We start from the raw sequence: 16,926 nt of genomic DNA, 5'->3' as shown, positions 1-16,926 counted from the left end.
CAAACTGGGCACCATAATCGACTCTCCAGCCGACACAAGCATCCTCCAAAAGGGCCTCATAGAAACAGAAAACTGGTGCCAGAGCCATGGCCTCAAGCTAAACACCAAAAAGTGTATAGTCATCTCCTTTGGCAAAAACAAAGTGCCCACAAATTACCACATAGGTGGTAATCCATTAAGTACAGAAGAAGTAATTAGGGACCTGGGGACCCAAGTTGATAGCAATCTCTCATTTGACAACCACATGGCCAAAGTGGTTAGAAAAACATTTTATATAGCCCACCTAATCATGAAGGGATTCACATCTAGATCAGGGGAGGTCATCGTGCCTCTTTACTCATCCCTCATCAGGCCCTTAATTGAGTACAATGCCCCTTTTGGGATGTACCTTACCAGACACCTGCAGCAACTGGAAAGACCCCAAAAGTACTTCACCAAGAGGATCAAAGGGCTCAAACAGATGCCATATGCTGCCCGGTTAAAGAAACTCCAGCTCCACTCAGTGGCATACCGCCTGCTCAGACTAGATCTGTGCCTGTAGTATAAAGCCATGTCCAACCCGGAATTAATGGACATGCTGCACCTCAGAAAATCCAAATCCCATCGTGCTACGCGCTCGAGAGACTTGAACCTCAGCACTGAAATAAATAGGACATGCTGGAGGGACAGATTCATAACCCAGAGGCTCCCCTCACTCTGGAATAAAATCCCAGTCCAGGTTAGGCAGAGTCCCTCATTGACTCTCTTCAAGAGGAATCTTGATGTGTGGATGGGAGATTGTAGGTTTACCCCGGGTATCACTTCTGTGTCACTGTTAGACAGAGGCACAGTATACTAACCTCGAAAAAGGGCATAGCAAAATTAATTTAAAATGGGTGGCGAAAGCCAAACACACTCTAGCTAGGCTTATAAATGCCCTAGGGCAGATAGCCTAGTATGAACTTATGAACCTATATTTAATTCTTCCATAAACATTTCCATTTGTTTTATTTTCTTGATTTCCATATTTCTCTGCTTTATACAGACTTTCATAGAGTTTCCACAAAAGTTCTAATACCTATACAGGATCTCTTGTTATCTTCCTTGTTTTAGGCTCCCTAAGCTTGGCAACAGCCCTTTCTACTTTCTGTTGGCTGAGTCATTGTGCTAAAAGTTTTTGTGGTATAGTGTTGAGGGTGGCCACAGTGGTGCAGGGGTTAGCATTGTTGCCTCACCGCAAGAGGTTCTTAAGTTTGATTCTTGGCTGGGGTGCCTTTTGTGCAGAGTCTGCATGTCCTCCCTCCAATCATGTGGGTTTCCTCCAGGTGCTTCAGTTTCCTCCCACACTCCAAAGACATGCAATAGGTGGATTGGACACTCTAAATTGGTCATAGGTGTGTGTGTGCATGAGTGAGTGGTACAACTGAACTACCATGGCAGGGCTAGCCACCTGGCAATGTAAACCTTGGCTCGAGATGATTGTCACTGGAAGTGACACCCCAACCCCATGTGCAAAATGGGAAAAGGGGTTGAGGATGGATGTTATCAAAAAACAGTTGCTTATAAGCAATCTTTCTAAACTTGTGTATATTATCAAGGCAATCCCTTATTTCCTGTTTAGCACTGTGCGTTGATCCTCGTTCTGTGAGATTCCCCCTGTTCTGCAATACTTTAACATTTGTCAGTCCCTCTAAATAACTCTTGTTAATTTTTAACCATACCTCCATTTCTTTTATTTCTACCCTATTTTTAAACTTCACCTTAATTTTATCCCACTCCTAGCTATATTTTAAATAGTAGTTTCTATTCTCTTGAATAACTTCTGAATAATCTCCACTACCCATTCCTTAAATTCCTTTCTTTTCAACAGATAGGTGGGAAAGTGCCAGTGACTCATTCTTAGTTCATTGCCCTGTGTTTTTGTTTTAGTTATTATTGATGCATGATCTGAAATAGTCATTGGGTGCATATCAAGACTTTCAGTTAAATGCACATGTTCCTGTGAAATGTAAATTCTGTCTAGCCTAGCCCATTTTTTATATCTTGGGGAATATGTAAATTCACTCCAAGCTCCTATTACTGAATTCCATGCCAAATATTTCCATAATTTCTTCAAATATCTGCCATCCTTTGTTATACTTTCCATTCTGGCCCCCCCAGACACATTTTAACTGCTGCAAATCAAATTCCAGTTCCCACCTATAAGTAATATTCCTTGCTAAAAAATATTTCTCCCAGAATTTTCTTACGCTCCATTATAGCAGTTTTAGGTGGAATATAAACACATGCCAGTGTACTCCTCCCTTGCCAGTAGCCCTTAACACTACAAATCTGCCATTATTAACTTTTTATCCTCTTCTGTCACTACCGAAGCTTCTCTTACAATTAATATAAGTACTCCTCTTTTCCTTTGTCCCAGATACTCCACTGAATAACCACCCTGAAAGCATTTCTTTATCAAATTCACATGATCAGATCTTTCCAAGTGTCTCCTCTAGCCTAGCTATTTGTACTCTACATTTTTTAATATAGTTCACTATTCTTTCTTTTTTGTATTTACCTGTGAGACCATTGACATTTAAAGACATTACAGAAAGCATCATTGTATGTAAAAGTTATTATTCCCACCTTTTATGAACAACACCTCTTTTAGTTATATGTCAATTCTAGCTTTTGTGTTACATGTACACACTGTTTGGCACGTTGAACGTTTATATAGTTGTTTCTTGTCATACCCATTTGAACCTATGTCACATCTTACAAAACTTTGTTTTACTGAAAGTCCTCAAAAAAAAAAAAAACAATAACCCCTAAAACCTATTTAATACTAACATAAAAACTATGCACATCTTCAAATATTGAAGTTTTACCCTCCTAATAGGAACAAATGAACGGAACTGTCAGCCACACTCGTAGACCTGAGTTACCCTAAAAGAAAAGTTATCCATACTAAGACACATGGTGCAGCCTGAGGAAACCCCCTGAATGCTTTCAGAGAACATTATCTCCTACCCAGAATCTCTTTTCTCTTAGGCAATCACTCTCTGCCATACTGTAACCAGTTTCTCTTTATCAGATTGTCTCCATGGTGACATGAGAACCATACAGTCAATTTCTTTCTATCACATTACTTCCATGGAGACATGAGGGACAGATAAATAATTGCTACTAAGCCTACATTCATTTGCTAGAAAAAATCCTCATAATATTCAATATTCTTTTTCACTTACTTGCTTTCTCTTAAAACTTGTTACTAAATCAAACTAAATCAATCTAAGGTCCTTAATCCAGTCATTCCCCCATGCAAGAATGAGAAAAACACATTGTTTTTTGTCATATTCTTTTAACCAGGCTTTTTTTTTTTTTTTTTTTTTTTTTTTACATTGCAGCGCCTACATTTCTTTAAAACTGACCAAGAAGATAGAAGGGAGAAAGAAAGTGGAAAAAAAGAAGAGCAGCACATACCTGTAGTCCCCATTACACTTAAAATAACTGAGAAAACTTTACTTTATAGCACACACACAAAACCATATACCACAAAAATAGCACTTTTAATAAAAATGTTTTCTTCACTTAGAATTAACTTTCTTTCCTCTCTTCCCTTCCACAAAACATTTTTCTGAACATTAAAGACATTAAGTAGGGTATATACTTTACAGTCCCCCACAAGTGCAACAATTTTCTGAAAAAGTACAGTATTTCCTGCTCTGTCATATTTACTATTTTTGGTCCAGGAACAATTATTCCTTGGTAGCTGATTTTTTTATTTCTGAATTATCTTTGCTTTGCTTGCTGCCATGGAAACATGACTGAGTTGAGATTAATCCCTGTGGAACTACCTTATGACCCAGAGAAACAGTCTAAATCTACACGGAACCTGAATAGGTTCATGGATTGTGTATCCAGTCAGCAGGATCCGCTGATGATGTACAAGGTAACGTGTACAGGAACTGAAGATATGACACCAGCAGCAGATTTGACTGGGCTCAGTGAGTTGCTAGACCAACTAGAGGTGAATTTCCTTAAACTCAAGAGACTACAGACACAACGACAACACTTCGAAGTGTGCCTTAACAGGAAGAATATACCAAGGGGTTTGAGAATTTTGAAAATGCCTGTGACAGACACAATGTATCCTGAACTGCTGTACAAATGGCAGCAGTTGAACATAGAGGTGAGTCTACGCTATATGGCTCTGTTGAATTACTTTTTTCTACCTGAAGAGAATAGTTTACGCGATAAAGTTAAGGAACAGCAACGGCTTTTTTCAAAATATCCGGTGTCTATTGTTGACCGGATGATGGAGCTTTTACTAGATAATGTTTATTTGTTTGAAAAAAGGTTATTTGAGCAGAAACAAAATAAAATACAGAGGGACACTGCCGATTTTTTAGGAATGGCCATGTCTTTACTTGTCCCAGAACTGATTTTAATAAACTCAATGGACAGGGGAGACAGGGTAACAATGTTATTAATGTTCATAATGACATGAATAATGTTAATACTGCTAGAAATGAACAAAATTCGATATCAAATGTTGTTGTTAATGTTGACCCTGTGGTGAATATACCTATACAAAATGAGAATGTGAATGCAATTAATGTAATTGAAACTGTCTCGACTTTAAGGAATGTGGATAGCAATGACAAACAGTCAAGTAGTAGTACTGTTGGTGACTTGAATCATGGGCCAGTTGTAGCAGAGCCACATATGAATGGGGTGGGATTGATAGATGGGGACCCTTCAGTGAAAAGGAAGGTTCCTACACTTAATAAACATGCTGAGAAGAATGGTCCGACCCCTTTCACTATCAGTGATTTTCACAGGGGAGGGAGAGCCAGATCTATGAGCAGAGGGAGACAAAAACGCAAGGTCTCAGGGGAAGAGCATACAGGGCCAACCCTCAAGAAAATGTGGGAGCGAGTACCCACACATTAGTTTGGAATATTTCCAGTAGGACATTATCCCCAGATGAAGTAGAAATTTTAAATAAAGGTTAATCCTTTATACCTTCAATGAAAAGTGATTTAACAGACACAGTGATGGATGCTAAATTATTTAGCCGTAATGTACAGCTTAGATTAGATTTTGGTAACCAATTTATGGATAAGGAGGGTTTTGTATTCAGGAAACCTAGTTCCTATGTGTCGAACTTGCACCCACTATTAGAAGCCTTTACTAAAATGGTGGAAGAAGATCTACATAAGTTAAATAGTGATAATGGTCGAAAGAGATGGTATGGTAATTTATCCACCAGACTTAGAACAGCATTGAACAGGCTTAGGAATGATGAAACACTTGTTATTAGGCCTGCAGACAAGGGTGGACCAGTGGTTGTAATGGATAAAATAAACTATTATGATACCATGACCATTATGTTAAGTGATAATAGGTTTTATTCCACCATACAGATAGAAGATGTAGAGGTGCGCGTTTTGAGAATTTTAGATATGTCAGAAAACCTATTCAGAAGTAGTAGTATTAACATAGAGTTGTTTCAGTTTTTAAAAGTTGATAATCCACTAATACCTATAATACAAGGACTACTGAAAGTCCATACAGATCCTGTACACTCCCCTATGAGGCGTGTTGTGGCAGGCAGAGGTTGGGTGACCGAACTGTTGTCATTGTACCTTGAGAACTGTTTAAGACCAGTAGTGGAGAAATACCCACATACATTGAAAGACACTAAACAGTTCTTGCTGAGACTATATACTAAAATGGTAACTATACCTAGTAATTTTCCATACAGGTTAGTGACGTTAGATGTACAATCACTATTTACAGTTATTCCTAATATTGAAGGAATTGAGAGCATACATAGATGTTTGAGGGGTAACACTAGTTACAACAAATAGCCTTCATCAGTGATATCCATAAACATATTGAATGATTTAAATGCACACAGTGTCCAATCATTTCCTCTGACATCACTTCCACCATAATTAGTGCAACAAACCTTTGAAAATACAAAAAGAAAGACAAAAGAATACATCACTTTTTGTCATTCAAACCAGGTGAGAATAACCACCCTAATTTAATAATCCATTTCCTTTCTTTCTGATTCAAAATAGAGTGCCATCCTGTTTTAAAGGCTCTATTGCCCATGACCTTATCAATTACTGTAAAAGTATACTTAGCTGTAGTGTGTACTTGAGAATGTCTGTATAAGGGGTTTGTGATTCTTTGGTTTCGTATATCACTTAGATGTTCAGACATGCAACAACACAAAGATCTCAACATCTTCCCCACATAAAAGGCAGAGCAAGTGCAGCTAACCAAATAAACCACCCAGTCCGACCCACAATTAGCGAAAACATGTATATCAAAAAATAGGCTTGTATTGTTACTTGTAAATTGTTTATTCCTAAGCATGTGTTTGCAGAATACACAATGTTCACAAAGATACGAGCCCACAAGCCTATCTCCTGTGATTGTTAGCTGTTGTCTTCCCTGATCCCCCCTATGGATCTGCTTGAAATGGGCAAAATGAGAACTCAGGGTTTTTCCTTTTCGGAAAGAAAATTGACACCTCTCAGGTAAAATGGAGCCCAGTTCATCATTGGATGTAAGACTATTCCAATGTTTATAAATTACGTTTTTCAATAAACCCACATTCCTGCCATATGTTGTTGCCATTCGTATAGTATCTGACCCCTGTCTATGCTCTTTAGGTCTATATTGCAACAGTTCAGATCTCTGTTGGTTAGTAGCCCAATGGCTAGCTCCAGTAACATCACTCCCTCTATAGCCCCTGTCAAAAAAATCTGTTAGTAAGATCTTGTTTAGAGGTATGAAAGTCTTCAGAAGAACAAATTCTTCTGATCCTCAGAAATTGAGACTTTGGGATATTCCGGATAGTGTGCCTAGGATGTAGGCTAGACGCATATAACAAATTATTATATTGTGGGTATTTTCTGCATAATGAGGTGCGTAATGTGTGATCTGAAAGACACAAAATCCTAACATCAAGGAAATTAATTTCCTCCCTACTGTACATTAAAGTAAATTCCATACCCCACTTGTTTTCTTTAATATATTGCACAAATTCCATAAGATAGTAAATTTCTTCTCGCCAGACTAGCCAAGAATCGTCCAGGAATCTTCTCCATATGTCAGTTTTCGGCAAAAAAATGTTATGGTCATCATTGTAACTTATCTGTTCTTCTATATAACCCATGAACAGATCAGCATAAATAAGGGCAAATGATGCTCCCATAGCTGTACCTTGGGTTTGCAAATAACACTCATCCTTGAAATAGACATGTTTGATTAAAACATGTTCCGTCAAGCACACAAGCAGTGTGTTAAATCCTGGAGAATAAAGTTCTACCCTGTTAAGCCAATACTCCAAGGCTTGCAAGCCTGCCCAGTGAGAAATACTGGTATAAAGTGACTTGACATCTAGAGTGCACACCAATCAATTGGACTCTAACTGGGAATCAGACACTATCTGTAGGAATTTAGTTGTATCTTTGATTCTAGCTCTAACATGTTGCAATAATGGCTGTAAATATTGGGTCAAGAACATAGATAGAGGCTCAGTAAGAGAACCTACTTCCGACACAATCAGTCTTCCAGGGGGGGGTTATTAAGTTCTTTGTGAATTTTAGGCAGAAGGTATAGGTATTGCTTACCAGGCTCCCTTACAGTAAGGTGTTGTCTAACTCATTCACTGATGATACCTTCATCCACCACTTTTTCCAAAAATTCATCAATTGCTTTCTTAAAATTAGGGGTGGGGTCAATAGGCATGTTCATATAGTGCTGAGGGTTAGTGAGATGCCTATTTCCCTCAGTCCAGTAATAACTGGAATCCGTGACTACTATTGCTCCACCCTTATCAGCCGGTATGATGGTAATCTCAGTGTTTCCCTGGAGTTCCTTAAGTGCATGTTGCTCCCCTCTGGACAGATTATGCCTCAATACCTGAAAAGGACACGACTTAAAATGTATATCCTTCAAAACTGCTTGTAGAAAGATGGTCACATGTTTATTCATACGTGGGGCGAAACTGAATTTGTGAAAATGGAATTCAGTATATCTTTGAGGTGCATCCTGTGTACCAAAAAATAATTTCAAATTCAATTTTCTACAAAAAGCTGTAATGTCATTAACCAAATAATTTTCATCATTGAAAAAGCCAGGAATGTAGTTCAACCCTTTATTGAGAAGATGAGTCTCATCTGAAGACAATGTATGTTTTGAGATATTGTGTACATTGGAATAGTTATTTCACCATTGATTGTAACAGATTTTCTATAGTGTCTACCCTTGTGCTTGTGTCCCCTCCTGTGTGTCCTATCCCTAAAGGGTGATCCTGAACCCACCCCTTCTTAGATTCTGGGGAATCACTGACATAAATGCTATCAGTCTCAGTAGCCGAGGATTCCTCTCCTGAAGTGCTAAAACCATGACCTGTTTTTTTTTAAGAATAGAGCGAGCTCTTTTTCTATGGGCATGTGACCCATATTGATTACCCTCTGTAAACCTAACTCTCTTCTGGGATTCAAAAGGCCTGCCCTTGTCATAGTCCTTCACATCCCTGTTAAATTTGCGCAACTTCTTTTCTTTTGTTTGATTTTCAAATGATAAAAGCTCCCTAGAGAGTTTGCTCAAGTTGTCAGTGTATGGTGACTGGCCCTCAAAATCCTTCACTATCTTTTGACATAATTCATATTCTGTTCCACAATCCTTTCATAATAGGAAGTGAATATGTACAAAGGCCATAGATGCCTTTTGTTGTGCCATATTCCACACTCTGATCAAAATAGCATCAGGTTTACCCACCAAAGGCTGAATTTTAACCCTCAGCCCCCTCGGTGTAATATTTCTGTTCTGGTAAGCCTTGAACAGTTTTAGATGCCAAATATTTGTGTGTAAGGTCTTTGCATTTTTGCCTAATTTGCTGAAGAGCAAGTTACAGCCATCAACTGGATCAACCTGACCTATTTCAATTGTGCCATCACTTTTAGAACTCAGACCGAACACTCTGATGTCATCCCGGTCAGCACAAAGGCCCAACAGTATGTTGTTCAAATCCATGACAATAAGCCCCTAACTTGCACAACAATGAACAGAAAGGCTACTCAGAACACAGATGGTGCGAATAAAGGCACAACAAGGGAAGGAAACTGAGGAACCAGTCACACACTAACCACCCAGCAAAGATCCAGGGATTCACTTCAAAGTTCACTTAAACTATATGTTGCTCAAAAAAACAGCCAACAGTGATGACTGAACAGACAAGGTGCAAAAGGCCCAATAAAGCCCTGAAATTTTTTTAGAGCAATAGTTTCAGAGAGTATATGTACTTCCTCCATATAACTGACACTGCATAAACATACCTAGTATGACATTATCCCAAATTATCCAAAACAAAAATGTAAACATACCTATAGGTACATTAATAATGTCAGATGATATGGCTACAGTCAATTTTGTTAAATCCCAACTGGGGTATATTCACATATAATGAAACATTCAAAAGGCAGTTATACATTTACAAACTTCACACAGTGAGATATTTTGCTTTTTGTGGACAAGTTGAATGTGTGTCCGGAACACACATATGTGATCATATATCTTAGCCTATATATTCTTCACTGTATAAAACTTTGTACATTAACAAGAACAGTAACCCCTTTATAAATTATCCATTTACAAGGAATCCAAATCCCTGGCACCTTGTACAATTAAGCACTACTATTTCCGAGTGTGGCAAGTAGTTAAATAATACACTAGGTATGTACAAGTAGAAATCAAGAACAATAATTCTATTCGCATTGGTCTACTCACAGCTATAAAATTTTTATTTCCCAATGTGGGGTCAATCAAAGTTAGTTAAGGCATCCACTGAATACATGGAACTTACAAAATTTGCTCTGTAATTTCCTAAAATGCTTGTCATTAAGAGGTGTAACAGTTTACTACAACAATCCAATGGTTTCATATATCCCTTCAGGTAGAAAAAGGAACATAGCCTGAATAATCTCAACCAATAAGCCATTTAAGGGGCAGTTTCTGCATCTTACAGAATTCTAACAGTGAACAATCTTTCCTTTTTTAGGGACAACCTAACTAAATACATATCCAAGTCAAATAGACAAAAATATAGTCAAAATTGTCCAATATCTATAAATCCTAACTAATATATTCTTCAAATTATAGAACTTAGTTCTTTAACCAGAGCAGTGGCTCCTTTACAAAATGTCTAAATCAATGGCAAATAGTATAATGATTTACAAAAAACATCCAACAATAATTCAATCCAACAGTTTCATACATCCCTTATAATGCGCTCAATAATATGCCCTGAAAAAAGATGCCATACAAAATGACATTACAAAGTTGTATTCATGGGTCCATAACAATGTTAGTGTCCCAAAATGTGTATATTCTTCATTGCTGTCAACCCTTGTAGAAAAAAAACACCACCTACAATGGAACTGCATCCAAAAAGAGCATCAAACATGTAGATCAGACTAGGTGGCGTATGTAGAAACGATAGTCGGTCAAAAAGCAAATGACCAAAAAAGTTGTAAAAAGATAGAAAAAGCACATACATATATTAAGAGTTATATTGCACCCTTTCGACTGAAAAGCTCATCTGCTGAATGATGACCACCATAAACTGTTGATTTACAATCCTACTAGTGCACAAACATTTAAAATTTCTGGGCATATTATTGTGAGTATTAAAAGGGATGTATGAAACTGCTGGATTAAATTATTGTGATTACTGGAAGGGATGTATGTAATTGCTGGATGTTTTTTGTAAGTCATACCATTTGCCATTGATTTAGACATTTTGTAAAGGAGCCACTACTCTGGTTAAAGAACTAAGTTCTATAATGTGAAGAATATATTAGTTAGGATTTATAGATACTGGACAATTTTGACTACATTTTTGTCTATTTGACTTGGATATGTATTTAGATAGGTTGTCCCTAAAAAGTAAAAATTTTTCACTGTTAGAATTCTGTAAGATGCAGAAACTGACCCTTAAATGGTTTATTGATTGAGATTATTCAGGGTATGTTCCTGTTTCTACCTGAAGGGATATATGAAACCATTGGATTGTTGTAGTAAACTGTTACACCTCTTAATGACAAGCATTTTAGGAAATTATAGACCGAATTTTGTAAGTTGCATGTATTCAGTGGATGCCTTAACTAACTTTGATTGACCCCACATTGGGAAGTAAAATTTTTATAGTTGGGAGTAGACCAATGCAAATAGAATTATTGTTCTTGATTTCTATTTGTATGTACCTAGTGTATGATTTAACTAATTGCCACACTCGGAAATAGTAGTGCGTAATTGTCTAGGGTGCCAGGGATTTGGATTCCTTGTAAATGGACAATTTATAAAGGGGTTACTGTTCTTGTTAATGTACAAAGTTTTATACCGTGAAGAATATATAGGCTGTGATATATGGTCACATATGTATTCTGGACACACATTCATCTTGTCCACAAAAAGCAAAATATCTCACTGTGTGAAGTTTGTAAATGTATAACTGCCTTTTGAATGTTCGATTATATGTGAATATACCCTAATTGGGATTTAACTAAATTTACTGTAGCCATATTATCTGGCATTATTAATGTACCTATAGGTATGTTTACATTTTTGTTTTGGATAATTTGGGATAATGTCATACTAGGTATGTTTATGCAGTGTCAGTTATATGGAGGAAGTACATATACTCTCTGAAACTACTGCTCTAAAAAATATTTCAGGGCTTTATTGGGCTTTTTGCACTTTGTCTGTTCAGTCACCACTGTCAGATGTTTTTTTTTTTTTTTTTGAGCAACATATAGTTTAAGTGAACTTTGAAGTGAATCCCTGGATCTTTGCTGGGTGGTTGGTGTGTGGCTGGTTCCTCAGCTTTCTTCCCTTGTTCTGCCTTTATTCGCACTATCTGTGTTCTGAGTAGCCTTTCTGTTCATTGTTGTGCAAGTTAGGTGCTTATTGTCATGTATTTGAACAACACACTGTTGGGCATTTGTGCTGACTGGGATGACATTAGAGTGTTCAGTCTGAGTTCTAAAAGTGATGGCACAACTGAAATAGGCCAGGTTGATCCAGTTGATGGCTGTAACTTGCTCTTCAGCAAAATAGGCAAAAATACGAAAACCTTAAGCACAAATATTTGGCATCTAAAACTGTTCAAGGCTTACCAGAACAGAAATATTACACTGAGGGGGCTAAGGGTTAAAATTCAGCTTTTGGTGAGTAAACCTGATGATATTTTGCTCAAAGAGTGGAATATGGCACAACAAAAGGCATCTATGGCCTTTGTTAACATTGACTTCCTATTATGAAAGGATTGTGAAATAGAATATGAATGATGTCAAAAGATTGTGTGAGGAAGTGAAGGATTTTGAGGGCCACTCACCATACACTGACAACTTGAGCAAACTCTCTAGGGAGCTTTTATCATTTGAAAACCAAACAAAAGAAAAGAAGTTGCGCAAATTTAACAGGGATGTGGAGGACTATGTCAAGAGCAGGCCTTTTGAATCCCAGAAGAGCATTGGGTTTACAGAGGTTAATCAATATGGGTCACATACCCGTAGAAAAAGCGCTCGCTCTATTCTTAAAAAAAAAAAAAAATAGGTCATGGTTTTAGCACTTCAGGAGAGGAATCCTCGACTACTGACACTGACAGCATTTATGTCAGCGATTCCCCAGAATCTAAGAAGGGGAGGGTTCAGGATCACCCTTTAGGGGTAGGGACACAATCACAAGGGTAGACACTATAGAAAATCTGTTACAATCAATGGTGGAATAACAAATGAGTATTCCAATGTACACAATATCTCAAAACATACATTGTCTTCAGATGAGACTCAACTTCTCAATAAAGGGTTGAATTACATTCCTGGCTTTTTCATTGATGAAATTTATTTGGTTAATGACATTACAGCTTTTTGTAGAAAACTGAATTTGAAATTATTTTTTGGTACACAGGATGCACCTCAAAGATCTACTGAATTCCATTTTCACAAATCCAGTTTCGCCCCACCTATGAATAAACGTGGCCATCTTTCAACAAGCAGTTTTGAAAGATATACATTTTAAGTTGTGTCCTTTTCAGGTATTGCGACATAATCTGTCCAAAGGGGAGCAACATGCACTTAAGGAACTCCAGGAAAACACTGAGATTACCATCCTACTGGCTGATAAGGGTGGGGAAATAGTAGTCATGGATTCCAGTTATTACTGGGCTGAGGGAAATGGTCAACTCACTAACCCTCAGCACTATATGAACACGCCTATTGACCCACCCCTAATTTTAAGAAAGCAATTGATGAATTTTTGGAAAAAGCAGTGGATGAAGGTATCATCAGTGAACGAGTTAGACAACACCTTACTGTAAGGGAGCCTGGTAAGCAATACCTATACCTTCTGCCTAAAATTCACAAAGATCTTAATAAACCCCCTGGAGGACCAATTGTGTCAGGAATAAGTTCTCTTACTGAGCCTTTGTCTATGTTCTCGACCCAATATTTACAGGCATTGCAACATGTTAGAGCTAGAATCAAAGATACAACTGAATTCCTACAGATAGTGTCTGATTCCCAGTTGGAGCCCAATTGGTTGATGTGCACTCTAGATGTCAAGTCACTTTATACCAGTATTCCTCACTGGGCAGGCTTGCAAGCCTTGGAGTATTGGCTTAACAGGGTAGAACTTTATACTCCAGGATTTAACACACTGCTTGTGTGCTTGACAGAACATGTCTTAAACAAAAATGTCTTCTATTTCAAGGATGAGTGTTATTGGCAAACCCAAGGTACAGCTATGGGGCATCTTTTGCCCCTATTTATCCTGATCTGTTCATGGGTTATGTAGAAGAACAGATCATTTACAATGATGACCATAACATTTTCTTGCCGGAAATTGACTTATGGAGAAGATTCCTGGACAATTGTTGGCTAGTCTGGCGAGGAGACATTGATTATCTTATGGAATTTGTGCAATATATTAATGAAAACAAGTGGGGTATGGAATTTACTTTAATGTATAGTAGGGAGGAAATTAATTTCCTTGATGTTAGGATTTTGCGTCTTTCAGATCACACATTATGCACCTCAGTATACAGAAAAAAAACGCAATATAATAATTTGTTGTATGCATCTAGCCTACAATCAAGGCACACTATCAGGACTATCCCAAAGTCTCAATTTCTGAGGATCAGAAGAATTTGTTCTGAAGAAGACTATCCTACCTCTAAACAGGATATTAGTAACAGATTTTTTGACAGGGGATATAGAGGGAGTAATGTTATTGGAGCTAGCAGATGGGCTACTAACCGACAGAGATCTGAACTGTTGCAATATAGACCTAAAGAGCATAGACAGGGGTCAGATACTATACGGATGGCAACAACATATGGCAGGAATGTGGGTTTATTGAAAAATGTAATTTATAAACATTGGAATAGTCTTACATCCAGTGATGAATTGGGCTCCATTTTACCTTAGAGGTGTCAATCTTCTTTCCGAAAAGGAAAAACTCTGGGTTCTTATTTTGCCCAATTCAAGAAGATCCATAGAGGGGATCAGGAAGGACAACAACTAACAATCACAGGAGATAGGCTTGTGGGCTCATATCCCTGTGGACATTGTGTATTCTGCAAACACATGCTTAAGACTAAACAATTTACAAGTAAAAATACGAGCCTATTTTTTGATATACGTTGTTTCACTAATCGTGGGTCGGACTGGGTGGTTTATTTGGTCAGCTGCACTTGCTCTGCCTTTTATGTGGGGACAGACATCGAGATCTTTGCATTGTCACATGTCTGAACATCTAAGTGACATACGAAACCAAAGAATCACAAATCCCTTTTACAGACATTCTCAAGTACACACTACAGCTAGGTATACTTTTGCAGTAATTGATAAGGCCATGGGCAATAGAGCCTTTAAAACAGGATGGCAGTCTATTTTGAATCAAAAAGAAAGGAAATGGATTATTAAATTAGGGGGGTTATTCTCACCTGGTTTGAATGACAAAATGTGATGTATTCATTTGTCTTTCTTTTTGTATTTTCAAAGGTTTTTTGCACTAATTATGGTGGAAGTGATGTCAGAGGAAATTATTGGACACTGTGTGTATTTAAATCATTCAGTATGTTTATGGATATCACTGATGAAGGCTATTTGCCAAATCTGGTCTGGAATGTGATATTATTAAAATACTATTTTGGTCCTTTTGGTGCTGGCTTTCTTTGAGTATCTACTAAGTTTGTTTGGCCGATTGCACCAGCCATACTTGCTAGCTTACTTGTGGGACGTAACACTAGTTACATCATTCCTTATATTAATCTATTGTGTTCCCTTTTGGAGGTTATACTAGAGAACAATATTTTTCTTTTCAATAAGGTGACCTACATCCAGAAAGATAGCATAACTATGGGCATGTTGAACACAGGAGTATTTGGAAAATCGTGCTATAAGAATACACTTTTACATAGAGAGAGTATGCACCCTAACTTTGTGTTCAAAAATGCTATCAGAGGACAAGCTATGCGAGCCTCACGTCTTAACCCCATCACTGAGGGATTTGAGTGTGCTGCTGAATTTGAAAGATAGGCTAATAGATCTTATAAGTTAGAAGAAGTGATGGAAGGTTTTAAAAGAGTTGACCTCATGAGGGAAGGTAGCGCCTGTCCGTATTTTGTAGACAGAAGTAGGATTAATTGTAGAAATAGTGACCCTGAGAATGAGCTCTCGCAGAGAACAGAAGTTAAGGTATCCATTTTTTATACACAGGACATTAACAGCATCAGAGATATATTCTCTAAGAATTGGGGAATCCTTACTGTAGACTCCAATATTAGGGATGTGGTAGGAAACCGACCCCGCTTTCTCTATAGGAACAGGATGAATCTGCAGAGATTAGTGTGTTATCCTAAGGACTCTAACAGTTCTTTGAGTGAGTCCTCACAGTGTTGTACTCTACCATGCAATAGATGTAACTTGTGTGTATATAGATAGTACTGCCATCTTTACACATCCGATCACTCAACAATGCTTTAAGTTCAGGGTCAAAGCAGACTGCCTGTCTGAGCATGTTGTTTATTTGGCTAGTTGCACATTATCCTCCATGTTTTATGTTGGTAAGATAGATTGGCGGTTAAGAGACAGGGTTAGAGAATATACGTATAACATTCGTATTAAATCTACTGACAATGCTCTGTCTAAACATGTGCTGGAAACTAATGAACAGCATAGCTTTAGGTTCTTGGTGTTACAAGTTAATACACCTAGTAATGGGGGGAGATGTTAGGAATTACACGGAAACGTGTGAGTTGAAGTGGATCATTAGGCTGAGGGCTGATAAAAAAACAGGCTTGAATGATAAAGTACCTATAAGACCTATGTTAAAGAACAGGAAATTGAAGGTTAGAGAAGAATTGTAAATTACATTTTTCACTTTTTATATATAGTGTTGTGAAATCTTATATGAAATATTTTTCATAAGAATTATTGTATATGAAATGCTCATATGATTTTTGATAGAGTATTTTAATAAGTATATACTTTCTACTTTTTATATTTTATATATGTGCATTTTTAGATTATAGGATGTGATTCATAGTTTTGATTAATTGACAGGTGTATATATATATATATATATATATATATATATATATATATATATATATATATATATATATATATATATATATATATATATATTCATGTGTTGCATTAGTAAAGATGTTTTTGGTCTGAAGAAGCCCTGTTGGGTGAAAGCACTTGCCAGTTTTATATCCTAATAAATCGATTTGGTCATTTTTACAACTTTCGTTATTGTGGATTTCTGTGGAGTTCGTGTGCTTGGACTGCGTTTTTTACATTTATGTGGACTGTTATTTCCAGCCTTGGATTGCTCCTGTGCTGTTTTTTGGTTCGACTTATATTACTG

At 37.3% G+C, this 16,926-nt stretch overlaps 1 protein-coding gene across 1 annotated transcript in view; it reads right to left on the bottom strand.

Moving 5' to 3' along the window:
* The window catches only part of NUMA1 (nuclear mitotic apparatus protein 1), a 3,180,433-nt gene that overhangs the window by 825,488 nt on the left and 2,338,019 nt on the right, over positions 1–16,926 (bottom strand). The window contains exon 17 of the mRNA XM_044072777.1: positions 7,665–7,908. Coding sequence (XP_043928712.1) covers positions 7,665–7,908 — 244 coding nt within the window. The remainder of the gene's footprint in view (positions 1–7,664; positions 7,909–16,926) is intronic.

The sequence above is a fragment of the Protopterus annectens genome, chromosome 5.part1 (assembly GCF_019279795.1).
Source record: "Protopterus annectens isolate FY-2018-M chromosome 5.part1, PAN1.0, whole genome shotgun sequence".
Classification (NCBI taxonomy): Eukaryota; Metazoa; Chordata; order Ceratodontiformes; family Protopteridae; genus Protopterus; species Protopterus annectens.
This window is presented reverse-complemented; position numbering and strand designations above follow the sequence as displayed.